We start from the raw sequence: 22,468 nt of genomic DNA, 5'->3' as shown, positions 1-22,468 counted from the left end.
AGACAGCTGCGAAAAGAGCGCGCACCGTTCGGGGAGGAAGAAGAAACGCGCATTTTTGGCTCATGCTCGTACGGCTTTTAAGTTGTCAGCCCTGTTTGTTGTTTTCAAAATGAGGTTTGCGGGCTGTCAAAAGACCGGTACGTTTGTACAGATTGCTGCCTTTCGTACAGTGACTGTTCAAATAAAACGCACACATTGGCTACAAATATGATTGTAGCAAGTTTTCAATTCACTTCACGTCCTATTGTTCATAAACAGTTGAAAAGAGGAGCTGTTTGAATTTTATGCAAAAGTATATCCCACAATGTAGAAACCTGGCAAAGGCAATGTCAAACCATAGGAATGTGACATTTGTACTGTTTTTCTTTTCTATTTTACAAAAATATCGTGAATCGTTCATAACAAATTTTGGGAAAACCTTTACTACTAACAATTGGAAAACGATAAAAACTCGCTTCTTTGCCGGGATACAGTTTCAATATGGCATTCACCGGTAGCATACTTACGTCGATCGTCCGGGTACTTTGGAAACCGCAAGTTACCACCGTCCGGTACAGATATCACGCGGACAAGGTAGCCCGTGGTCCGCTGGTGAGACGGTACGGTTATGAGGACAAAATATTGCAACGAGGGCTCCTGCCGCATCTGGACAATGGTCAAAAGTTACCAATGCCCGACTATAAGTATGTGTGATTAATTCTTAGCGAACTGGCAAGTCAGTAAATCTACAGTGGCACAAAATTGTTCGATTTTCTTTCCAGACCCAAAAACGCTTGGTGCGAAAAGCGAGCACTATTTGGACAGAATGATTATATCGACATTCTTGGCAATGACCGGCTTCATCCCACTCGCGTTCTGTACTCGGTACCGTCCTGGCTTCGCGGTGTGTCCGGAAATGAGTACCAGGTGCTGCTGCGAAAACGGAAAATGCTCAGTCAAACCATCTACCCAATCGCCAGACCTACGAAATGGAGAGATATGGAGAAACGTATCTCATATCTGTACCGTTTCTTAAACCGTAAAACTAAAACAGGATTTTCGAACGTTTAGATTGTTAATCATGCTAGTAAAAACACTTTATAGAATCTAAATAAAAACAAATGTTTTTCCCATTGGATACATCCAATTGCGATTCTTTTATTAAAAAAATAAACTCTTTAATTGTTTTAGTAAATGTAACATGTAACCGGTTGGTGTCATCCTATTTGAGGATTCTAATCAAGAAAATAATCTTAGGAGCAAGTGTTAGTTAAGAGTGTACAGATTTAAAATCATCAATTCTCTAGATTCTTGGATTCTTTCTGATTTGCGATTGATTGCAAGCTCAACTCAAATGAACGCATTAGTCGAGTGGCAATCTCTACCGGGATAGCTTTGGCAACATTGTGGCTATGCTCGAATGGGTCCTGAACAACGAACGGCTTATTGTAGATAAACGGACGCTTGGTGTCTGTATCAGCCTGATGATCCACCATGTAGCGCTTGAGCCGTTCCATTTGCGCCGGAACTTTATCGTAATTTGGTGAGTCGAAGGAACTCTTCAATACACGCACGTCTCCGAGAAACGGGCAAACCACCTGTGTTTCCATTGAAAAATATCTTCCCTCAAAACTGTAAAACTCAAAAAACATATATGCCAGTCCGGGGACGGATGACTGCCACAGCTTCATATTAAGCTCCTCCAATGTAGGTGTAGCAAAACCAGCATTCCAACCTGCAACGGTAAGAAAATGTAAATGAATGAATGTAACGGTAAGAGAATGTGGACAAATTAGCCTGATGCATTCGTTACTACCATCGATAATCATGTCATTGCTTGGATCTTCCTGCAGTTTAGCCACAGATGGCAGCAGCTTATGGCACTGATACAGGAAAATGACCATCAGTGACAGGGTGTACGAATTAAGACAGCTCTCCCGGTTCCAATTTTTCAGATAGCACACAAGCTGACGAGCTAGAAAACAAGGGAACAGACCGTTAATAGAATAGCTGCCAGATAGTTTCATCCGCAGTTTCCCTTACCAGTTGGCTGCAATTTGAACATATACTGCAACAGTAAAGAATTACGATGCGCTAATCCATTGCTAAACGTTAAATCGCAGTGTATATTGTCATGAATGACACTTATTACTCGCAGCAATGGTACTCGGGCGCTTAAAATAATGTCATCGATAGACCAATCGTTAGTACTCTTAAGAATGGTTACCACCTTTTCAACCGTTTCCTTTAGCTCCTCCGGCACAGTATTTGCGCTTCTTCCCAAGTAACCATTCTCCAGATCGACAAACATATCGATATCGCTAGAGAGTGATCCGGTACCGACGATACGGGAACCGAACGGATAACACTTGACCGATGGATAATGAAGTTTCAAGCACCCCTCCAGATTTTTCAGCACCCTTTCGTTATCGATATCGTTCTGCACGTAGTTGCATTCGGCTATAAGCCCTTCGACGAGCGTAGTAGGGTTTTTGCTTAAAAATTTCCTCATACTTTTGGTCATTTTGTCGCTGGATTTCGGGATACAGTTTTTCTTTATAAAGCTCGTGATCTTCGCGTTGGATTCTTTTTCGTCCGGTTTCTTTTGTCGTTCGTGCATCTTGATGTGCTCGATCGCTGCACCATACTCGTTCAGACACTTTTGGCAGAATCGGCAGCGTACAACATTCGGTTGCTGATAAAAGTACAACATAATCTTGCCCCTGCTCTGCGCATCCTCGTCTAATGGCACGAGCGTACAGTCGCTTATGAATTGCTGGATCTTTTCCATCAGCGTTTCTAGTTGTGCCAGAATGAAAGTATCGATACGTTTCGGACCCGGATCATACGTATCCAGATTGAGCGTCAGTGTCTCGATCAGCAAGTTTGTTGCTAAATATTGGGTAGACTAAAAATACGAATTGAGGCTACAGATTCTGGATGAACTGAATTATGCTTACCATTATGTTATCGTGAAATGTGGTCAATTAAAAACATACACAACAGTGATACGGTTAGTCAATTGTTGAAACGAAAAGAACAAATAAACAAAATGATTCAAACTCTTTCGGAGAAACGTCAAATGCACACGCGAGCTAAACAATTCGCCCCACGCTTGTCCCACGTCTGACAAATGACCGTCAACCGCTTAGGCAGCGCTCTGTTCCAATCCGAACAAAATGAGCGCCGTACAGTGTAACATGAAAGGATTTATATCTCTCTCATGTGATATTTTTTAAATCAATTTCTGTACTTTTCTCGAGCACAATGGATACTGCATGTCTGAAAATTATTCGACATTTGTGGTGGCTGTTTCTGCGCTACGAAACGCTACTGCTAGAGCACTGCCTAATACGATAAAGATCGAGCAGCGGAATCGGTTGTACTAAATATTGTTTTTAGAACTAGCACGTGGCTCGGTAGGGGATGCACGGGGATGTATAAAACAATAAAATCTGTGTTTATTCCAATCAGTTTCAAGTATTTTTTTGTTGTTTCTAATTTAATGCATATAAAATATATATAGAATATTCAAAATTTAATGTAAAATAAATGTGCACCATCTGGTCATAGAGTCAAAGAGTATCGACGTTCAAGTTGACGATGACGATTTCGAGGTAGTAGAGAAGATCAGCTACCTTGATCGATCAGTACGATCGTAGCTTCGGACAACAACTTAAGCTACGAATTAAGCGCATTGTTGTGGGGAATCTTGCTTAGTATGGGTTACACAAACTCCTAAAAGAAGACTCAAGAGTGGAGTCTCCAGAAGATGTCAGCAAAAGACGAAATGCAGTATATATCGCACGCTGATACGTCCGGTACTCCCGGTAGAATACAGGAAGCTAACTTCCTGTCCAGCCCAAACCGAACTACTCAATTGTTTCCGTTCTACCCCTACGGAAGTAGCGAGTAGCACAATGCAAAATAGTACGGAACTCTCTTTCTACTGACGAATATCATTTTGCAACTGATACAATCATCGTACAATGTGTTGGAATTGCCTGGTAATTGTTAAAAGAAAATCTTGTTGAAAAATACAAGTTCTGCATAATTCCAAAATTATCGGTCAAAACATTGAGGCAAATAATTAAGATTTAATTAACTATTGAAAAATACTATTTCAAGTGGAAATTTTAAATACAAATTATTACTATATTACACAGAATAATAAAACAACACGTGCGTAATAGGCGATTATTCTTTGCCCATAACTTCTTCTTACGAGTATGAATGGAATCATCAAACAAACACATCAGTGCGAGCGTGCAGAATGATGGATTTACCGCTCTCCGGCACATTCCGTCTTCAGTCCCGAACCGAGACATAGCACGCGTCCAGCAGTACTGCGTCTGGCAAACGTCTGGTCAAACGAACGAACATCGTACGATCATTTGCCAGTTTTTAGTCGCCGATCGTGACTGCCGCAAATCAAACCGCGCAGTAGAAAGGGAACCATTGTCGTGGAAAGTCGCGATTGGATAATGCGAGACCGGACCGTTTGTTTCTGGTGGAGTGTTTTAATTGCCTGTTAGTTTGTGATCGTGGTGGCTGCACTGGAGAGTGTGCTAGGGTAGCCTAACTTTTTTGCCAACTTTACATTCATGTTGCTGTTGGAAAGTTGCCGTTAGGGGTTTTGAAACTGTGAACGATTATTTTATAATACCGATAAATGTAATCCTTCCGGAAGGTAACTGTCCGATAACGGTAAGCTAGATAAGTAAGCATAATAGCCATGACAGTGTAAAAGTTGGTCAAGAAACTAGGCTACGGAGAGGCTTTTTTTTTGCTGCGTTCTCCCCATTTTCGGCTACAACCGAACAACAGTGAGTGCAGTGTACCCGTAAACCCTGATCGGGAAACAGATGTGCAAACGATCTAGCAGCGTGCATTTGAAGTTCTATTTCTGTACCCAAACAGACATCGATCGTGCTCTGGACGGCGACATAACATCTGATTGGGTTCGACCGGCTAGTATAAACAATCGTCGACGCATTTGCCGATCAACTATGCTATCATCATTGTGGAGGGGTGAGAAAACATCTGGGATCGTTGCGTTATAGTTCCGGTTGTGGGTGGAAGGAAGGGAGGGAGTGCGAGCGGGAGCACCTCACGGGAAATGATTTACGATGGAGCGTGTGAACAAAATCTATCACTCATCGAGAAATTTTATGTTCAAATATATCATCGCGGTAAGTGTCCAATGGGGAGCATGTTCCATAACATGCTGTATCCAGCGTATCCAATAATTTGAAGGTAATTGAGTTCATCATTTTCACTGTAAAGCTACTATGGACGGGATTCAATTTTGTCGTATTCTGTAAGGCGTTCAGCAACTATCATCACGACGTGGAGTACTACTATCTTAGTCGAATTCTTGGGGTTAGTACACAACATGCAAACCACCTTTATTATGACTACAGTTCTTAAATTTATTACTTCACTTACTTCAGAATGGATTGTGCGTATCACGTGGAACAGCACCCGTACTTAACGTGACTATGGCCCTGGTAACATTGCCCACTTGCAAGACGTTTAATTTACTCCTCCACAAACTGTTCGGACGATGGTCTACGCGTTTACTGGTTCATTATCTGGAAAAGACAAAGGTTCTACATTTGATATTGGGTTACAGCTTGTTAATAGTTGCGAGTAAGTGTATGAAACAGAGCAATTAAATACGCACTACTGCATGGTTGTATAACATTTGATTTCCTTCTAACCAGTTGTACACAGTGTGGCACATTTCGTGAACATCGTTAACTTTGTGGACAACTATGACGAACGCTACCGGGAAATCAACTGGGCGAATGGGCCAGATGACGTAAGATTCAAACGAACAGACCGGACTGAAAATTGAGTATGATTTATTTATTGATTTTCCGTAACGAACGCACAGAACATTCTGCGGCTGCTGTTCGCTACTCCTACCGGGTTTTCGGGCTGCATCATGCTGGTAACGCTGGTAGCAATGGCTTACCTAGCACGACGCTCGGTGCGCGATCGGTTTTACAACAGCTTCTTTACCTCGCATCATCTGTTCCTTGTATTTTATGGGATGATGTTTTATCATCCGCTAAGGTTGGTGGATGAAATGGAAATCAAAATGGTGCAGCCACAAGGAAGACTTTGATATGTGTAACCTTCCTTTCAGCAACATCATCAAACATCAGACCAACACCGATAGGCATAAGATGATGTGCGATCTTGTCGATAACATAACGCTGCACAGCAACGAGGACTTGCTGGCACTGTGCGAAGAACCTCCACAGTTTGCTGCCGATGTGAAGCGAGCGTGGATATGGCCACTGGCAGGATTACTGATCTACCTGGTGGATATCTCTTTCCGGTATCTAAGTACCCACTCGGAGCGCTACCGTGTAGCGACTGTCCAGACGTATGCAATGACGGGACATGCGGTACATCTACGGTTACAGTTTTGTCGAAAGTCCCGACCCAAGATCCTGCCCGGACAGTACGTGCTGTTGCAGTGTCCTGCCATTTCGACACTTGAGTGGCATCCTTTCACGATAACGGAGGTAGCTTGGCGTAGTGGTATGATAGAATAAACGTCATATTGATAATCCCGACTATCTTTCAGCTGCCTGCCGAAGGTCGGAACGATATTGCCCTCACGATCAAGGTGCGTGGTGACTGGACCGAGGAGCTGTACGGACGCATTGTACAGCGCGAACAATGCAAGCGAAATCTGGGTGGTGTTGATCCGTATCGGCGAATAGAATTCCTGCTAGATGGACCGTACCCTTCGGTCATGAGCAATATGCTTGACTGCAAGAGAATTCTTTTCATCGGTGCTGGCGTTGGCATTACACCGTTCGTTACCATTATGCGGCTGCTATTGTAAGAATTGCGGCTGCAACATGCAAAGCGTACACTGTGTACTCGTACTACAAGTGTTTGATCTTTCAGCAATACAAATGTTGACCAACCTGCTCGAGTTCATCTCGTTTGGATTGCACGCAGTTTGGAACCGTTTCTATGGTTTGCGGATGAGATTGCCCGTTTGCAAGAGAAGGTAAAGGGATGCCAACGTAGAAGCCTTCACCGATCGTTGCACTACTTCACCACTTGTCCAATGTAAATTTCAGTTCTGGAGCCAAAACAAACCGGATCGCTTTTGGGTGAAGCTGTACTGGACGCAAAACTACGATGAACATCTGCTGGCGGAATGTTTTGGCGACATGCCATCGATCAAGTCACGGATGCACCGGGGACGGCCGAACTGGAGCGAAGTCTTCATCGATCTGGTTACACTTTATCCGAAGTATGAACGAAACCCTGGTATCAAAAAACACTGTTGCCATTGAACACAATTGCTTTTCGGTTGCAGAAAATCGGTATCCGTTTTTAGCTGCGGCCCGAAGGAGCTGACGAAAGAGATTCGACTGAAGTGCAAGGAGTACAGCAAACATGGCTGCAAGTTAAGCTATTTTCACGAAGGATTCGGATAGTGTTGGTGCTGGACGAGTGGCTCTCGTTCTAGTAGTATTCTAATTTTGAATCTTTTTTTTAAACGCGACATGCACTACAGTATTCGTATGCCTTGGATGGATAGAACGTCAAAGCTTTTAACGCTGCCATAGAAAGAATAAAAATAGAATCGTCTCTCTAATTGCTTGTGTTCTGAAAACGTGTTCTACGGATCCGAAGGCTACGGATGTGCTCGCTTTCCCATACGATTTCGCTCAGTTTGTTCAAGGATGTTGACGCTAAAGTATCTTTCCATACGACCGTACTTCGAAACCGCTCAAGAAGCTATCGAATGGGATAAGGTGAAGTGTTGTGTTGGTGTACCTTCGATAAAGTTTGCAACATTTATCGCGTTTTCGTTACCATTAATTTAGCTACAAAAAATGATCGCAACGGTGAAACAATTCCACGACGACTTCGATCGTATCGTCCTGCACAAGGATGTTTATCGCACGTTCTTTTACTATTACCTGCAAGAGATTCGGTTCCGCATCATACAAATTTTGATGAGTTTCGCCCAAATTGAGTGGTGTGAGCCAAAGCCGGCCACCGTCGCAACCGACCCGTACGGATTTCCAATGCCCGAACCGCCAAAGAAGAGCAAAAAGAAGAAGGGTGACGAGCCGGAAGAGATTCCCGACTACACGATCCGCGTCAAGGGCTACCGGGAGAAGTTTCCGCTAGTGTGCTGTGACGATCAGTTTCGGACGCTAGCTGCCTTGAGGTTGCACTACTATGCGGTACACGACAAGACGTACCTTATGGTAGCAAACACGTGTGAGGTAAGTGCATACAATGGAGATCCCACTGCATGGCTGAATGGATTAATGTGCGCTTTTAAAAACCCCAGATGAAAGCGGCCCTGTTGCGGATGGTGGTGTTTCGCCGGTTGCTCGATGAATGGATCGCATCGGGCATTGCATCGAACAATGGACTCTGCTTTTATCTGACAAAAATTCTCCGAAGAATCATCTCTATCATACGATATTAGGTGAATGTTTAGAAAAACGCGAACAACTTTAGAAACACGAAGTACAAAAGTTTTATTGAGAATAATTACGGTGAAGAATAGGTTAACAACAATAAATAAAATAAACACTAAAAGTCCAACGTATGATCCAATCGTCTCAATATCCTTCGCAAGTTCAGCAAGAGCTCACAGCTTGATTCCTGTCCGCCCAACAGATAGTCTTTGAGATGTCGTTCGAAGAACGAAATTTTTGTTAGAGACATTTTAAGCTATGGAAAGAAATGGATTGTCAGTATCGGAGAGTAACAACATTGCAGCACTTTATGTTAATACCTCGCATAAGGAAGCTGACTGGAGAACTTTCTTGTTGTGTACATTCTCGTAGTGCTGCTTGAACGCATCTTTATCGCTGTACATCACCTGTAACGATCAAGAGTGATCAACTTGTGCTTAATGATTTTTTAGTGAGGAGTCATTCAAATCAGGAATCAACTTTCAAAAGATGAATCCTCAGCGAGATCATGCCCCTTGATGGCTTTAAAGTGAAGATTCAGAGATTCAGATTCACTCCACACTAATCAAGTGCTATAATTTACCCACGTTCGGCACTCCTGCGCACACAGAATCCATTCCTTACCCCGCAACACTCAATCTCCTTCTCCTCCGCAATGTCTTTCGGTAGGGTGGTAAACTTTTTCAACAGCAATATCACCTCATCCCGAACAATCGTCAGGTGATACATAAACAACGTGCGATAGAGCTCTTTGTGCAGCACAATGTCGTCGTACTCGGTGAGAAAATTGCGCGTTTCTTTCACCATCTGCTCCAACTAGCGATGAAACAAAACGGCGTGTGTTTGATAGACGTTGCAGATCAACGGATAGGGACTGTTTTCGCTTACCTGATCCCACTGGGATGTATCCGGCTTGTTGGTGTCAGATTTCATGATTAGCTACTGTACTACGAGCAGTAAACACGTGCCAGCGAGCTTAGCGGCGATGTCCCAAGCGAAAGTGACTGCGCTTAACTGAGATGATCATCTGCTGCGTCGAGGATCAAGGATCGCACACGAAAGCTGTATCCCCTCCCCAACATTTTTTTTTATCGTCTAGATCTTATTGTTAGCAGATGAACTTGGGAACGTAGCCAAACCGCAAACCGACAATCAGACAAAAGGTCGTTGGCGCCAAAGTTAGAAAGCATACTTTTACAACAGCAAATGAAAGCAAGTGGCCGAGGAACAATTTCAAACACTTCTAAGCCACTAATCTGTTCTCGCGTTTCCAGCGTCCTCCTTTTGAGTCAGCCTGAAAGGTAAAGAGTTTTGAACCTGGGCGTTTTTCGTCACTTAACGCGTCACTCGTCACGCTCAAGGTGAGCGCAGGGTTAGCGCCATCTAACGACAGTATCCGATCGTCCGTACATTTGTTGAGTGCCGGTGCGTGTAGCCTTCAACGAACATTCCTCGCGAAAAGCCGCAACCGATCGGTATGTCCTTTGCAGGAATGTTACCGCATTACTGTCAAATGCTGAGTCGCAGTGAGTAAGATTCGTCAAACTCGTGCTCGCCACGCCTCGGATAATGATGAATAATGATGGCTTTGGGGTGGTAAGTCTACCAACACGCGCAGATGGCTCGTGCACGGCGCAGCTGCAATCTTCGCATCACGTATACTCTCGTCTCGGGCAAGGCACGAGCAACGATACCTACACTGCCGAAGGTGTGACACGGGCGGTAAAGTTGATAGCTTAGCAGCTTATGAGGTGCCCTGCATTGATACTAAGCACCATTTAGTGCCAAACATTCGCCAGCGAAGGTACCTAGCAGCAAACAGCAAAAGCACTGCCGGCAAACAAAATCTTCGAAAGCATTTCCCCGGGGCTGCGGTTTATTGCGTGAGTGACTTCCAATCCCAGCATGGCAGAAGAAAACAAAAATGGAGCAGCACCGGCAGCGGAAGCGGCACCGGCAGCAGAAGCAGTACCGGCACCGGAACCAGCAGCGGAAGATGCCGCACCCGAGGAAGGCAAGGCAGCGTCGGAAGCAGAAGCATCCGAGGCTGAATCGGAACCGGAACCAGAGCCAGTGCCTCAGATTTCTACATTCGAAAGGGTAAGCTTCTTCAAATGGTTTTGCGGCACAGTTGATTGATGATGATTATTATGGCAGTTGAAACTATTCCTGGTGGAAACGAACAACTTCCTCGGCAAGTACGACGATCTTGTGGAGAATAAGGATAAGCACAAGAGCGTCTACCTTCATACCGTCAACGAACTGCGTGAGCTGCTGGTAACGTTGCTCCAACGGTACATCCTGCATACGATGGTCCGGGAAGATTTCCTCTACAAGCACATTGTATGCTGTGGAGAGGTAAGATATTGTTGACATTAGAATACAGTGTGTTCATGTTTTACATTATGTTCTTACCATGCTCTCGCTTCTCGGCAACAGGATGCGGAGGCTATGAATACGGAAGAATTCGATGAGCACTATGCGGAAGTTCACAGTGAGGCGGACAAAGCTGTTTCCTTTCCAGAGGTATATTGAAGAATTCCCACTTTAAAGTTGTGCACTATTATTGATATGCTTCTTCTGCTTCTGCTTTCACTCCTGCCAGCTGGACCACATCCGAGCCTACACGAGCGAAGTGAAGACGTACATCGAGCATGGAAAGGCCATGAACAACGATCTAATATTTTCATTGAAGCGACTACTGCGAAAGAGCAATTCCGTCCTAGCTGGACATCTTGGTTGAGATGGGCCGTTGCTGTGTTTTGGGTCTTCATAGACCTTAGACAGCGAGGGATACTTAACTAGCTCTTAAGGCTGTCGGTGAAGTTACCTTCAATGACAGTAAAACTCGATTCTTCACTAACCCATCGTTGCTAATTCCCGCCATGCTCTTCCAGAAGGATGTCGATCAGTTTATTAGATCACTAAACTTTGCATGTGTTTAACCTCAAAAGACGAAATAAATGTTACCCCTGAAACGAAACGCTTCCGTCTTCTTTCGTGTTTCCGTTGAATGATCAGCAACATGATGACTGTTTACTATGAATTTAAAGCTACTCGTTGACTGTTTGATCTTGGAATAGAATTCGATGACTCCGAGATTTCTTTAAATAGTACAAAGGATTGAAGCACCACCGTTAGCCACCAAGCGGGACATCGAATTCTTTGTACAAACCGGAAATGACCATGAAGAAACTCACTTTCGCTTTTACTTCCCGATCGAACGGTTGTCTATTCGCAAGGTTGCAGGTATGGTTTCGGCCCCGACATGTGCACGCAAACGAACGCTAGACTTTAGCTGCAAATATCGGAACGTAAGTGTAGTGGTGTTCTAGTCACTTTTGTACTGTTCTCTACATTAGTATCGCTTTATTCAGCTGGATAAATTTTCAACGGATGTGGAACACTTTTTGGAAGAGTACGATCGCGTAGTGCAACATTCGGTAGCGTACCACAGAAGCTTTCGGCGTCATCTACAGCATCTGTACGACGATGTTACAGCATTGCTGCAAAAATTCCAACACATTCAATCCGGTGGCACGAAAGGGCAGCTGTTCATGGAAAAGTTTTGCTGTGGAGTAAGTTTCGTTTGCCATTGCGTGCGCATTACCGATCTTGTCTGTTAACTTTTGGGATTACTTATACCGTAAAGGTTATGTTTGATGACTGTGAGGAGCTTAAACGGCACTACTTTGAATTCCACAACTTTGCACGGCTCATCCATCCGAGCATAGTGGAGGTATTTTATCACCGTTCATAAAAACGGGTTAATATCGATCTGTTATAAACTGTCTGCTACCATATTTTTCAATTCGCAGCTTCGTTCGGGCCATGGCAAACTTCAATACTTTCATCGCCGCGTGCAGGAGTATCTACACTTCGCTACAGAATCTACTACTGTTTTGGTGATGAATTTGAAGAAGATTGCCAACAACTTGTACACCACGTTGGAACGTGGTCCCAAGTGGTAGATGGGATGATTCTCGACGTACAGCAGCAGGAGACGAGCGATATCCTTATTTTTAGTCGAAGAATAAATAAACCGTGACGTTTCATTTTTGCGCAGCACTTTCTTGGTTTGTAGCAATGGTTGTGATGGCATGCAAGAGCAGCTTTGATCGATTGATTTGCTCTGGAAAGGAGCTCAGTTCCTGTTGAAGGTTTGGGAAGTTTGGGTGTGTATGGTTTTCAATTCGTCCAGTGCAGGATGGGTGTTCCAACAACGGTCTACATTCATACCAACATTTACAACTACAGCAATAAGTATAAGAACGTACGTGGGCGCTTTTGTTCGTATAGCTGAACCAGAGTTCGCTGGATTACAATGCGCGTTCTCTTTGCAGCTAGATCGCTTCCAAAATGATGTGAAACAGTTCTTGAGTGAATATGACAGGATCGTGTTGCACAAGGATTTGTACAAACTAGTTTTCAAGAGCTATCTGCGTGAGATTCGCTCGAAGGTGAAGATATTGTTGAACAAATTCGAAGCAACACCTCTGGACGATGGTAGTACACGTTCGGAGAAGGAAATGATGTGCTGTGGAGTAAGCATCGACTGATAAGCAGTTGGCGTTTAATTTGCATTCCCAATTTGATTGCAACTTTTCTTCATCCACAGCTAAGGTTTACTGATAATGAGCAATTCCGTAAGCATTATAAAGCTATTCACAATGAAGCTTTCCTCGTCTACCCGAACATGCTGGAGGTGAGTTAACGCATTGCAGGACGCATCAGCAAAATTCATCAACAATTCATTTTGTTTTTTTCCTACTAATTTCAGCTAAAATCTGCATTCGCCAAGTTGGACCATATGCGGCATCGTTTGGACGAGTACACCCGATTTGGCAAAGAGTACACCTGTACCATGCTGGTAGACTTAAAGAGAATAGCGAAAAAGATCTCTTGTACCTTGAAGTTTTAAAATAAAAAATCGAACAGTCCGACCCAAGCATCACTACCCTCAACCCTGCGCGATCCTGCGCATTAACATCCCTGAGATCATGATCATGCAGTCCGCCAAGGGAGAGATCGCAGCTAACAGAACCGATCGTTGCGCAGGGCCTTTATTGAAGGATCTACCCACCGTGCGCTATTTCCTTCCGGCTTGTGTGTTCGGCTTTTACGAGCCTGATTTTTTTTCTCTTATTTGCTGTGAGTAAATTTCCGCTTCGTGGGCTTTTGTCGGCTTGATGGTTGTGCGTTTCCGATGGGGAAAACATTTTCTTGGTAAACCATTTCGCACGATGTAGATCAGTACAGCACCAGCTTCCGTTGGCTACTGAAACCAGTTAGGTAGCGGTAAACAAGTGGTTCGAATTGCGTGACTGCACAGTATCGGGGCGTTTAGACGTATCTCAAAAACCATCTCACAAAGCCCTTTGATAGGTGCCACGCTAGCGAACGTACAATACAAAAGGAAACAATGGAACAAATAGTCAAGACTCGCGATGTAAGTTACGCTGCGGATAGTTCTACCAGAGTTGGAATCTATTTCCTGACGAGGCTATTTCTTCCCCCAGGTGGAAAAGTTCGTGTCGGAAACGAAGTACTTCCTCGACGAATTCGATTCCATCATTAGCCACTGGGACCTGTCGGGTAACTTCTTCCTGCACTATCTGATCGAAATCCACGAGAACGTCACACAGTTGCTGTCCCGGTTTACTACCCTCTCACTCGAAGGTGTCGGAGACCGGAAAAGCAAACCCTTCTTCAACCTAAAATGTTGCGATGTAAGTAGTGTACGGCGGGAGGCAGAGTAACGACAAGTTTGACATGAACTTGATAATGATAAACGACGACGGGCAGTGTGGTTGTATGAGGGACACCCAAGGAAAGTGCTAAAAATACCGACGCCTTCACTGGCTGGGCTATCAATCGCAAAGGAAAAACAGTACGAAACAAGTTTGGCGATCGCTGCACAATGTCATCGATCGATTAACCGATCGTATGCATACCACCCACATCATTTCCGATTTAAATATAGCCATCAGTCAGTGAGGCACCACCCATGAATGCAATGCATCGCACACTAATGTGATGGTTACGAACTTTTGTTTGCTTCGAATTTCTTTTTTCAGCTCGAATTTCAAACAGTAAAAGATCTGCGACTGCACCACCACTCCTGCCGGCACAAGAAATCGCATTTTGAAGAAACGGATAACTGCGAGGTAGGAGGAAATGCACTTAAGAGCAAGCACAGTACAGCATCTTACATCCCTTTATTTTATCCCGTAGCTTAAATCTGCCCTGCTTAAATTGGCATTTTTCAATCGGAGGGTAAACGAATACGTACAGTACGGAACAGTCGCTGACCGTTACCTATGTCTATACCTGAAAAAGATTCTGAAAAAGATCATTATCACTCTGGACACGTTCAACCTGTAGAGATGTGGTCGCGATGAAGCAAGGAGTGCACCGTCATTTTTGTGTAGCCTTTAAGACTGTATGTTAATTTAATTTAAATATATATGTAATTTCAATGTTAGCGATGGACCACAACCACAGGGGTAACGGTAAGAATGGTATCTGTACATGTTAAGAAGCGTACATAATACGATTAAATAAAGGGATTTCCCAAGGAACTGTTGTTGTTGTGAATTGGTTAGGCATGTGCACAAAATAGGCGCACGAGCATCCGCTCGTAGCCGTTGGTTCCTATGTAAAGGATCTGTTTATCAAAGCTTCAAGGCGCTATTTTCGTCATACCGATTTCAAACGAGAATGAGAATGCGAGCGGGAAAGAAATATAGGGAACTCACATTAGATGCGAAGTGAAAGCTTCGATTTACCTTCAGTCGAAGGACGGCAAGCAACCGGGTAACAAGATGATTCTAGAGGACACGATCAAGTTCCGCAAGTGTGCCAAAACGCCCGAAGATGTGGCCCAATGGCGTTTGGTAAGTGGGAAATTCATCCGTACACTATCGGTTGATGCGTAATTGCATTGTTTCGTTGTACATTTGATAGACCTACAATTTTATAGTGGAAACGAAATATTTTCTCGAGCGGTACGATAGCATCGTAGAAACATGGGATCTGTGCGACAAACAGTTCATGATGAATATGTGGAACATCGAGGAGCTTTTGACTAGCTTACTGTACAAGTATACCACCGTTTCAACGGATTACATCAAACACCCCCGTTTACCAAAGGTGGAAATAAAGTGCTGTGATGTAAGTACCAGTAGTAGATCTATCGGGAGTCTCTAAAACGTTCTCCTATTCAAACGAGCTTGCCCACATTTTGCAGCATCTGTTCGAAAGCTCAAAGGATCTCCACAAGCATTACTACACCGTACACCATACACCGGGACGCGTGAACGATGTTCGGTTTTGTGAAGTGAGTAAACTGATGATCGATTGTCGTGTGTCGTATGATTGATGATCGATGAAAATTTTCTTATTCTACTTCAGATGAAGGCGGGATTGCTAAAACTAGAACTGTATAAGAATAGTTTGAAGTATTACCTGGAGTTTGGAAAGTGGTGCGATCATGTGCTATGTTTGTATCTGAAGAAAATCTACAGGAAAGTGAATGTTACACTTGATCCGTTTAGAGATGCACCTCCTCCACCACCACCGGGGCAACATAAGGAACAGGAACAGGAATTGGAACTGGAACTGGAATTGGAAGTGGAATCTGAGGAAGATGTAGCATAATCAACGAATAATATTGGATAATAAAACTAAAAAACAACAACACAACGCGTTTAGAAATTCACTGTAAACATTGAAAACCACGCTTCAGATGATCTATGCACTATTTTTGTTCTAAACGATTTGAAGTACGGGACGCTATTGTATTGACAACAGCATTTTGTACTTATTTTCGCAATCAAGCGTAATGAACGCACCGGAGTTTGTTACTTCCCTAGAATTATCACAAATCTAGACGTAAAATGATAAGATCCTTCCCAAACCCGGAACCAAATAGTTAACCAACGATTTGATGTCAATCAGCACAGGGTGCATCCGGCGTACAACCGAATAGACGCACGATTCGTCGAATGTTGAGTATAAACCCATTTATTTCACCGTGTAGCGAAATTGTGTTGACAACAAAGAAAGAAAACAACAAACAACTGAAATCGCGAAGAATTTCGATATCATCCGTTATTAAAACTAAAAACTAAGCTCGAAGGCACACGAAAATTAGAATGAGATTGCTCGGAGGATTTCGAGTTCCGCAGGTGCATGGGAACAGGTTCAACTCTAGCTCAATATTTGTGCCGGCCCACGAGCCGGCACTGGAAAGTGACTGCCGTCGGTTGGAAAAGTTTTTGGAAGACAAACCACACATCCTTGTGCTGACTGGTGCCGGTATATCGACCGAATCCGGCATCCCGGACTACCGATCCGAAGGAGTTGGTTTGTATGCCCGTTCGAACCACAAACCGATCCAGCACGGAGAGTTCGTGAAGTCGGAAGCCATCCGAAAGCGCTATTGGGCCCGCAACTATGTCGGTTGGCCACGGTTTTCTTCGATAGCACCAAATGTTACGCACTACACGCTAGCAAGGTTGGAGCGCGAAGGTCGGATAAGCGGCATCGTAACACAGAACGTTGATCGGTTACACGGGAAGGCCGGATCGAAGCAAGTGGTCGAACTGCACGGTAGTGGTTATGATGTGATTTGCGTTGGCAATCAGGATGAACGGGGCAAAGGATGCAATTATCGCATCGATCGGCACGACTTTCAGCGCATACTGGACCAGGTCAATCCGGCCATGGAAGATAACTCCACCGCGATGCGACCGGATGGTGACGTGGAACTTTCGATGGAGTATGTAGAAGGGTTCAAAATACCACCCTGTCCACAGTGTGGTGGTAATTTGAAACCGGAAATAGTGTTCTTCGGAGATAATGTCCCAATGGCACGGATAGAGAAAGTCGTACGCATGATAATCGAATCGGACGGCGTGCTTGTCCTGGGATCCAGCCTGACCGTGTTCTCCGGCTATCGCATAGTACTGCAAGCGAAGGAATTGGGTCTTCCGGTTGCTATCGTTAATATTGGCGCAACGAGGGGTGATCCAAAGGCGGATCTTAAAATTTCAGCCAGATGTGGTGAAATCATGACGAATCTGTTCAAGACCAGAAGATAGTAAGCGCAAAGTTTAGCATAGTCAAAAAATAGAAGATTACTGTACATAAAGTGTTAACTTATCAGTTACCGTAGAACAAAATTGTATTTAAAAATTTTAGCTACACATGTTTTTTTTTTTCTATTTTCGTTTGGAAAATATAACATAAACTTGTTGATTCTTAAGTATTTTGTATTTCCAATCAATGCACTTATTTTGGCAATTTTTTATTGTTTTTATGTCCTTTTTCCGCCTGAGTAATTATTGGAATTGTCCCATACTCACTGCCCTCGTCATTTGTTTGTCCTGTTGTGGGGTATTCTTACTCTAAAATATCTTGTTACGCACACTCGAGTGCATTTGTTTGCTGTGAATAACTCCGGAATAAATGTGGGAAGGTTGGTAAAAGATATAGTGCTCACTAGCTTTGTCGCTTAATCTAAAGACAGTAGGGATGATCCGTCCACGGTCGGGACAGCTGCCCGTTACCGTTCCATCCATTTTTCAATTTGTTTCGCAACAGACACCTGCAACTGGATGATTGTCTGTATGGTACGAGTCTGTCCCTGGTGTAAGGTAGTAAAAGACCACGCTTATCGTATCCTTGTTGCCTTTACTTATTTTATTATTGTTTACATTTCAGGCATTGTTTTATCCCCATCCTTCAACTGAACTTTCCCTTTCTTGACTTCGAAATAAAAATGTACTGTAGCTATCAAGAATGTTTGATTAGTTGGGCTACATTTACAAAAGTACAACATATAAGGTACTCGGAAACTTTTGAGGCATCTTAACCCGACACAAAATGGGGGTGCGACATACTCTGAGCAATGGCCTATACTACTACATGTAGAGAGAAAACTAAGCACCACAGCACACAGTATACAAGCCATATGTAATAAAAGAGGGCCGCGATTAGTAGCGGATTTAATCATTCGCAATATATTCAATATGTCAGAGTCACAATTCTAAACTAACGGCAACCACCACGGTACACGTTTTATGTTCCATCCATGATTCAGTACTATTCAACTAAGAGGCCAAGTGCAGTCATACACACATAGGGACACATACGCGAAAGGGAGTAGTACAGAAGAACGAGGCAAGGGAATCACAAACAACACTTAAAGGAAATAGTCTGCCTGAGGTTTTTTAGACGGTATGCCACGGCTTTCCTGAGGTGCGGCTTCAAAGATTGTAAAATCACGTTGCAGGTTTTCATTCAGTTCTAAAATTGCCGCCACATTGCCACATCTGTAAAAAGGAAGGGATACGGAAGCGTTAGGTTACATGAAGGTCTCGCGTATGGTGATAAGTCACACTTACCGATAGCAATAATTGGGTGCCGACCAAACGGTTAGTACGGTTTCGTTAAAGTGCCACTTGTAGCCCTCCATGACGAGCTGATGCGCCCGGCAGATCATGTCGATATCGTTCGCTGCATTAAACTGTGACACGACGTCGGAACCGAATAGATAGCCGGCACCGCGAGGCGATACTCCCCAACCGTGTGTATCTTCTGGATCGCTCCACAGCAGATCACACATTGGGCCATCGTGCGGAACCTCCTGTTTGCGATCGATCGATCGGATCTGGTCCAAATACTGTATGGAGGGTGACAAACCGCCATGTACGCAGAAAATCTTCCCATCGATGATGGCGGACAGGGAGAGATAGTCGAAGATTTCGGTGCAGTACCTCCACACCGTCACCGAGCCGTACTTGCGTATGCACTCGTCGTAAAACCCGTACACCTGTGTGATCTGTCGCGATTCGTGATTGCCGCGGATCAGTGTGATGCGGTCCGGGTAGCGGACCTTCAGCGCGAGCAGTAGCAGGAATGTTTCTACACTATAATATCCTCGGTCGACAAAGTCGCCCATGAAGAGGTAGTTCGTCTCCGGCACGTCGCCACCAACCTTGAACAGTTCCTTCAGATCGTAGAACTGTCCGTGTATGTCACCGCACACCGTCACCGGCGAGTCGACCCGCTGCACGTTGCCCTCCTCGACGAGGATTTCGCGTGCCTTCGCGCACAGGGCCTTCACTTCGTGTTCCTTTATGATTTCGCATCGTTTCAGCTGCTCAATTTGTCGGTCCAGGTCGCTGTAGTCTGGCATCGTACTACCCGGGGCCGGTACAATTGCAAGAGCGAAGGACACACGTATAGAGTGGTGTTTAGAGCGGGATGATGCCGCGTTTCTATTGCTCCTTCCCTGCTCTGCCCTTCTCGTATACCCAATGTATAAACGCGCGATGTGTCACGCTGTGTGACTGTGTGCGTGTTTTGTGGTAGTGAGATCGGAAGAAGAATGACAGCTGAAGCCCGTGTGTGATGCTGCTTGCTTCTTCTTTGCCGCTTTTTCTCACTCACGATAAAATACAAAAAGAAACGATCTGAAAACAATGACCTTCCGTTAGAATCGCGCCCAATGCGTCGAGATGGAAGTAGGATTGGAGCTGGAAGCCAGGCAACAGTGCGTCGTTTCTTACCTTACCACCGGTTCTTCCGTCGGTTTTGGACGCACCACTTGTTTGTCTACTGCAAATTTGCCAAGCACGACCTACTGCGCCTGATGCCCCTGTATGCTAGTAATTTGCGAAGACAGTAATGTTTCTGCTGTTGCAAGTGCATTTAGTTCTGTTTTAGCTATCGCGATGTTGTTATTGCTTACTAACAAAAAGGGAACACTATACGACAACTGGCTGGCTGGCTAGCAGATAACTGGTACCAAGCGGTTATGCATTCGCGTTTCAAGTCACACGGCGCGCGTATTAGGGCGAATATTTGATTGGCACTGTGTGTTGTTTTAGCGGGCTACGATTACCGGTGAAAGATAGTGGCGCTACGAGTACAAACTGCAATGAAATACGCACACTTTTCGCGAATGTCGAACTGTTTTCCGGCAATTATTTTTTTGCTTGTCTTGTGGCTTTCCCAAGCCGTGCCAGTTTTTTTTCGCTAGTGATGGGCAACAGACCAATGAAGGTGCGTCTACACATTGCACGTGTGTCGGAACGGATAGGGTACAGGAACAGTTCCAATCAAACATTGATAACTGGTTAATATACAAATATTAAAATACGTTAATAAAAAAATGCAATATTTAATCAAGAATGAACAACAATTTCCCGCTAATACGTCTATCTGTTACCTATGGAAAATTGTTTGTTGAAGGATGAAAAGAACTTGTAATCCGTTCCAACTTCAGTCAACCACTCATAAATTAAGGATAAAATAATTAGTTTTCATGATTTTTAGAACTCTACTCAGCTGTTTTGATAATAACATTTTGATAAGTTGCAAAGATTGGTTTTATTTAGCAAATAAACTAAATTATTTCAAACTGTCTGCATGCATGACCAGTTGGATCGCACCGTGTGAAGCTTTTATGCTCGCGCCGTCACGAGTCTTGGACGAAAATTGAGAAAATAGCATACACAAAACAGGTATCTAGTGATTTGCGGTCTATTTTGTCGGTGTAATAAGAGCTCATTCCATGTAGGTTATGTTGCTAAAGCTCTGGTCCCCAGCACTCCACATTACCGTGCACCATGCTGTTTCTGTAGTGCGATGAGGTCATCTTGCCGATTTGATTAGTTCGCCAGGCGATGCGCGTGTGTTTATGTTTGTGTTCCGTTGACATGATGGTGTTTTGGTTGGAGATTAATCACGAATGATAAAACTCCGTTTATGGAGTTCAGGGCGTATAGGGATACTACACAGTGTGAATGTTAAGTATTATTAGACGGTAACAGCACCGCCACAAGCATTGTATGTTGTGCAAGTGCGTATTAAATTTGAAAACGCACCCACTAAAAGAACAGGGCGCCCGCTTTAATGCTATCAAAGTACCGCCCACTGCGTGTGTGTGTGTGTGTGTAGAAATAAAGAACCAAACATGGTAGAGGGGAGGGTGCGTTTGATGCGCGCTGCTGTTTCGATGTGTTGAAGAGATCGGCGAGTTTGCGTGGCTGTGTGTGTGTTGTGTGTTGTGCGCGTTGCTGTGTATGGGTGAAATTTTCCCGCGCGTCCCCCCACAGCATGAAAAGCATCGGAAAAGTATGTTCTTCGCTCCGGTAGTGGATAAAGAGCGTTAGGCACGCACAGGAGAGAAGTAAGAAAAAAAAACTGCGGAAAAACTTGGCGGCTGCGTTAGTGTAGCGTGTGGCTTGGTCAACGCGTTGAGTCGGGTACGGAAAACTGGACGACAAACGGTGTATCTTATTCTGCTCCGGCACACACGCTTTGGATGAAGGAAAAATTTTAGACACGACATTCAAGTGTGAGTAGATTAAAATTTTCCTCCACGTTTTTTTCCACCCCGAATAAGTGTAGATGTGTTTGTTGTTGGTGGTGTAGTGTGCAAAAGGAGTCCAATGTCCTGGAGAAGGAAGCAAGTGTGCAGAACGGTGAAATTGCGGTGAAATTTTCAACAGACAGGAAGGACATCGGCAGTACTGTGGCACAAATCAGTGTCGCTGGGAAAATCGGCACACATCGGGAAAATCTATTGTCTGTGTGTGTTTCTATGCGAGTGCGAATAGATAGAGTGGTGTATTCAGTGCAGAAAAACGTGTTCACAGGATACATGAATAGGATTTATCAGTGTGCCCTGTGCAGTGTTCTATTTTAAAGCGAATGATTAGTCGAACGGTGCGAGAAAACACAAAGTGGTTGTAACGAATAGAGAAGATTTAACAACGATTTTAATGTCTCTGGTGCTGCGAAACGACAATTAAACCTGAACCAAAAAATTGAATCCTCCTAAACATCCAAGGGTTGCTTTGTGAAAGTGATACTCTTTCTTCGTGCAAACCATTTTGGGTGAATCTTCCCTTGTGCGGTTAGTTTCTGATGGCGAGTGTGCGTTAAGTGTACGATTTTACCGATAAAAGTTAATTTTTATCTTCAAGTTGGGCAAGCTGTCT

General features: G+C 44.1%; 12 protein-coding genes across 12 annotated transcripts; 9 read left to right on the top strand and 3 right to left on the bottom strand.

The window, feature by feature from the left end:
- Positions 1-480: 480 nt before the first annotated feature.
- On the top strand, positions 481-1,050 carry LOC128707906 (39S ribosomal protein L51, mitochondrial). Its single transcript, XM_053802863.1, has 2 exons — positions 481-683; positions 762-1,050. Exons 1-2 carry the CDS (start codon positions 481-483, stop codon positions 1,048-1,050), a joined length of 492 nt encoding a protein of 163 aa, XP_053658838.1.
- A 224-nt stretch (positions 1,051-1,274) lies between these two features.
- Positions 1,275-4,585, bottom strand: LOC128709929 (terminal uridylyltransferase Tailor). The gene is made up of 4 exons (XM_053804964.1): positions 4,580-4,585; positions 2,023-2,887; positions 1,796-1,954; positions 1,275-1,714 (listed from the first exon to the last, which is right to left on the bottom strand). The coding sequence occupies exons 1-4, from the start codon at positions 4,583-4,585 to the stop codon at positions 1,275-1,277; spliced, it is 1,470 nt and encodes a 489-aa protein (XP_053660939.1).
- A 523-nt stretch (positions 4,586-5,108) lies between these two features.
- On the top strand, positions 5,109-7,451 carry LOC128707343 (NADPH oxidase 4-like). Its single transcript, XM_053802295.1, has 10 exons — positions 5,109-5,171; positions 5,266-5,361; positions 5,433-5,631; positions 5,706-5,803; positions 5,879-6,060; positions 6,134-6,518; positions 6,581-6,840; positions 6,910-7,015; positions 7,089-7,264; positions 7,331-7,451. The coding sequence occupies exons 1-10, from the start codon at positions 5,109-5,111 to the stop codon at positions 7,449-7,451; spliced, it is 1,686 nt and encodes a 561-aa protein (XP_053658270.1).
- Positions 7,452-7,637: 186 nt separating this feature from the next.
- On the top strand, positions 7,638-8,461 carry LOC128709001 (uncharacterized). The gene is made up of 3 exons (XM_053803983.1): positions 7,638-7,772; positions 7,845-8,252; positions 8,321-8,461. The coding sequence occupies exons 1-3, from the start codon at positions 7,701-7,703 to the stop codon at positions 8,459-8,461; spliced, it is 621 nt and encodes a 206-aa protein (XP_053659958.1). The 5' UTR covers positions 7,638-7,700.
- A 107-nt stretch (positions 8,462-8,568) lies between these two features.
- On the bottom strand, positions 8,569-9,386 carry LOC128709173 (uncharacterized). The gene is made up of 4 exons (XM_053804158.1): positions 9,342-9,386; positions 9,078-9,269; positions 8,774-8,860; positions 8,569-8,709 (listed from the first exon to the last, which is right to left on the bottom strand). Exons 1-4 carry the CDS (start codon positions 9,384-9,386, stop codon positions 8,569-8,571), a joined length of 465 nt encoding a protein of 154 aa, XP_053660133.1.
- Positions 9,387-10,358: 972 nt separating this feature from the next.
- Positions 10,359-11,196, top strand: LOC128708941 (uncharacterized). The gene is made up of 4 exons (XM_053803922.1): positions 10,359-10,553; positions 10,611-10,811; positions 10,893-10,979; positions 11,059-11,196. Exons 1-4 carry the CDS (start codon positions 10,359-10,361, stop codon positions 11,194-11,196), a joined length of 621 nt encoding a protein of 206 aa, XP_053659897.1.
- Positions 11,197-11,704: 508 nt separating this feature from the next.
- On the top strand, positions 11,705-12,424 carry LOC128708922 (uncharacterized). Its single transcript, XM_053803903.1, has 4 exons — positions 11,705-11,767; positions 11,831-12,031; positions 12,106-12,192; positions 12,272-12,424. Exons 1-4 carry the CDS (start codon positions 11,705-11,707, stop codon positions 12,422-12,424), a joined length of 504 nt encoding a protein of 167 aa, XP_053659878.1.
- Positions 12,425-12,660: 236 nt separating this feature from the next.
- On the top strand, positions 12,661-13,374 carry LOC128708919 (uncharacterized). Its single transcript, XM_053803900.1, has 4 exons — positions 12,661-12,726; positions 12,797-12,997; positions 13,072-13,158; positions 13,234-13,374. The coding sequence occupies exons 1-4, from the start codon at positions 12,661-12,663 to the stop codon at positions 13,372-13,374; spliced, it is 495 nt and encodes a 164-aa protein (XP_053659875.1).
- Positions 13,375-13,875: 501 nt separating this feature from the next.
- LOC128709346 (uncharacterized) lies at positions 13,876-14,837 on the top strand. Its single transcript, XM_053804344.1, has 4 exons — positions 13,876-13,902; positions 13,973-14,182; positions 14,531-14,620; positions 14,688-14,837. The coding sequence occupies exons 1-4, from the start codon at positions 13,876-13,878 to the stop codon at positions 14,835-14,837; spliced, it is 477 nt and encodes a 158-aa protein (XP_053660319.1).
- Positions 14,838-15,244: 407 nt separating this feature from the next.
- On the top strand, positions 15,245-16,112 carry LOC128709927 (uncharacterized). The gene is made up of 4 exons (XM_053804962.1): positions 15,245-15,349; positions 15,420-15,626; positions 15,703-15,792; positions 15,867-16,112. The coding sequence occupies exons 1-4, from the start codon at positions 15,278-15,280 to the stop codon at positions 16,110-16,112; spliced, it is 615 nt and encodes a 204-aa protein (XP_053660937.1). The 5' UTR covers positions 15,245-15,277.
- A 497-nt stretch (positions 16,113-16,609) lies between these two features.
- Positions 16,610-17,557, top strand: LOC128709923 (NAD-dependent protein deacylase Sirt4). Its single transcript, XM_053804959.1, has one exon. The coding sequence runs from the start codon at positions 16,610-16,612 to the stop codon at positions 17,555-17,557; it is 948 nt and encodes a 315-aa protein (XP_053660934.1).
- A 1,103-nt stretch (positions 17,558-18,660) lies between these two features.
- Positions 18,661-19,692, bottom strand: LOC128709047 (serine/threonine-protein phosphatase 4 catalytic subunit). The gene is made up of 2 exons (XM_053804032.1): positions 18,863-19,692; positions 18,661-18,790 (listed from the first exon to the last, which is right to left on the bottom strand). Exons 1-2 carry the CDS (start codon positions 19,654-19,656, stop codon positions 18,661-18,663), a joined length of 924 nt encoding a protein of 307 aa, XP_053660007.1. The 5' UTR covers positions 19,657-19,692.
- Between the last annotated feature and the right edge of the window lie 2,776 nt (positions 19,693-22,468).

Source organism: Anopheles marshallii, chromosome 2, assembly GCF_943734725.1.
Source record: "Anopheles marshallii chromosome 2, idAnoMarsDA_429_01, whole genome shotgun sequence".
Lineage (NCBI taxonomy): Eukaryota > Metazoa > Arthropoda > Insecta > Diptera > Culicidae > Anopheles > Anopheles marshallii.
This window is presented reverse-complemented; position numbering and strand designations above follow the sequence as displayed.

What these genes read in the sequence shown, in the direction of transcription:
- LOC128707906 (XM_053802863.1), top strand. Translation starts at nt 481, where the DNA reads ATGGCATTCACCGGTAGCATACTTACGTCGATCGTCCGGGTACTTTGG. An exon ending in TTACCAATGCCCGACTATAA is followed by an intron (nt 684 to 761) that starts GTATGTGTGATT and finishes TTTTCTTTCCAG; the next exon opens with ACCCAAAAACGCTTGGTGCG.
- LOC128709929 (XM_053804964.1), bottom strand. An exon ending in GTTCAAATTGCAGCCAACTG is followed by an intron (nt 1,955 to 2,022) that starts GTAAGGGAAACT and finishes CTTGTTTTCTAG; the next exon opens with CTCGTCAGCTTGTGTGCTAT. An exon ending in CAATGACATGATTATCGATG is followed by an intron (nt 1,715 to 1,795) that starts GTAGTAACGAAT and finishes TTACCGTTGCAG; the next exon opens with GTTGGAATGCTGGTTTTGCT.
- LOC128707343 (XM_053802295.1), top strand. Translation starts at nt 5,109, where the DNA reads ATGGAGCGTGTGAACAAAATCTATCACTCATCGAGAAATTTTATGTTC. An exon ending in CAGCTTGTTAATAGTTGCGA is followed by an intron (nt 5,632 to 5,705) that starts GTAAGTGTATGA and finishes CCTTCTAACCAG; the next exon opens with TTGTACACAGTGTGGCACAT. An exon ending in TTGCCCGTTTGCAAGAGAAG is followed by an intron (nt 7,016 to 7,088) that starts GTAAAGGGATGC and finishes TGTAAATTTCAG; the next exon opens with TTCTGGAGCCAAAACAAACC.
- LOC128709001 (XM_053803983.1), top strand. Translation starts at nt 7,701, where the DNA reads ATGTTGACGCTAAAGTATCTTTCCATACGACCGTACTTCGAAACCGCT. An exon ending in AAGCTATCGAATGGGATAAG is followed by an intron (nt 7,773 to 7,844) that starts GTGAAGTGTTGT and finishes CCATTAATTTAG; the next exon opens with CTACAAAAAATGATCGCAAC. An exon ending in TGGTAGCAAACACGTGTGAG is followed by an intron (nt 8,253 to 8,320) that starts GTAAGTGCATAC and finishes TAAAAACCCCAG; the next exon opens with ATGAAAGCGGCCCTGTTGCG.
- LOC128709173 (XM_053804158.1), bottom strand. Translation starts at nt 9,386, where the DNA reads ATGAAATCTGACACCAACAAGCCGGATACATCCCAGTGGGATCAG. An exon ending in ATACATCCCAGTGGGATCAG is followed by an intron (nt 9,270 to 9,341) that starts GTAAGCGAAAAC and finishes TTTCATCGCTAG; the next exon opens with TTGGAGCAGATGGTGAAAGA. An exon ending in AGGAGATTGAGTGTTGCGGG is followed by an intron (nt 8,861 to 9,077) that starts GTAAGGAATGGA and finishes TGATCGTTACAG; the next exon opens with GTGATGTACAGCGATAAAGA.
- LOC128708941 (XM_053803922.1), top strand. Translation starts at nt 10,359, where the DNA reads ATGGCAGAAGAAAACAAAAATGGAGCAGCACCGGCAGCGGAAGCGGCA. An exon ending in AGATTTCTACATTCGAAAGG is followed by an intron (nt 10,554 to 10,610) that starts GTAAGCTTCTTC and finishes TTATTATGGCAG; the next exon opens with TTGAAACTATTCCTGGTGGA. An exon ending in ACATTGTATGCTGTGGAGAG is followed by an intron (nt 10,812 to 10,892) that starts GTAAGATATTGT and finishes TCTCGGCAACAG; the next exon opens with GATGCGGAGGCTATGAATAC.
- LOC128708922 (XM_053803903.1), top strand. Translation starts at nt 11,705, where the DNA reads ATGGTTTCGGCCCCGACATGTGCACGCAAACGAACGCTAGACTTTAGC. An exon ending in TTAGCTGCAAATATCGGAAC is followed by an intron (nt 11,768 to 11,830) that starts GTAAGTGTAGTG and finishes CGCTTTATTCAG; the next exon opens with CTGGATAAATTTTCAACGGA. An exon ending in TGGAAAAGTTTTGCTGTGGA is followed by an intron (nt 12,032 to 12,105) that starts GTAAGTTTCGTT and finishes TATACCGTAAAG; the next exon opens with GTTATGTTTGATGACTGTGA.
- LOC128708919 (XM_053803900.1), top strand. Translation starts at nt 12,661, where the DNA reads ATGGGTGTTCCAACAACGGTCTACATTCATACCAACATTTACAACTAC. An exon ending in AGGAAATGATGTGCTGTGGA is followed by an intron (nt 12,998 to 13,071) that starts GTAAGCATCGAC and finishes CTTCATCCACAG; the next exon opens with CTAAGGTTTACTGATAATGA. An exon ending in TCTACCCGAACATGCTGGAG is followed by an intron (nt 13,159 to 13,233) that starts GTGAGTTAACGC and finishes TACTAATTTCAG; the next exon opens with CTAAAATCTGCATTCGCCAA.
- LOC128709346 (XM_053804344.1), top strand. Translation starts at nt 13,876, where the DNA reads ATGGAACAAATAGTCAAGACTCGCGAT. An exon ending in AAATAGTCAAGACTCGCGAT is followed by an intron (nt 13,903 to 13,972) that starts GTAAGTTACGCT and finishes TTCTTCCCCCAG; the next exon opens with GTGGAAAAGTTCGTGTCGGA. An exon ending in AAGAAACGGATAACTGCGAG is followed by an intron (nt 14,621 to 14,687) that starts GTAGGAGGAAAT and finishes TTTATCCCGTAG; the next exon opens with CTTAAATCTGCCCTGCTTAA.
- LOC128709927 (XM_053804962.1), top strand. Translation starts at nt 15,278, where the DNA reads ATGATTCTAGAGGACACGATCAAGTTCCGCAAGTGTGCCAAAACGCCC. An exon ending in TGGAAATAAAGTGCTGTGAT is followed by an intron (nt 15,627 to 15,702) that starts GTAAGTACCAGT and finishes CACATTTTGCAG; the next exon opens with CATCTGTTCGAAAGCTCAAA. An exon ending in ACGATGTTCGGTTTTGTGAA is followed by an intron (nt 15,793 to 15,866) that starts GTGAGTAAACTG and finishes ATTCTACTTCAG; the next exon opens with ATGAAGGCGGGATTGCTAAA.
- LOC128709923 (XM_053804959.1), top strand. Translation starts at nt 16,610, where the DNA reads ATGAGATTGCTCGGAGGATTTCGAGTTCCGCAGGTGCATGGGAACAGG.
- LOC128709047 (XM_053804032.1), bottom strand. Translation starts at nt 19,656, where the DNA reads ATGCCAGACTACAGCGACCTGGACCGACAAATTGAGCAGCTGAAACGA. An exon ending in GCACCCAATTATTGCTATCG is followed by an intron (nt 18,791 to 18,862) that starts GTAAGTGTGACT and finishes TCCTTTTTACAG; the next exon opens with ATGTGGCAATGTGGCGGCAA.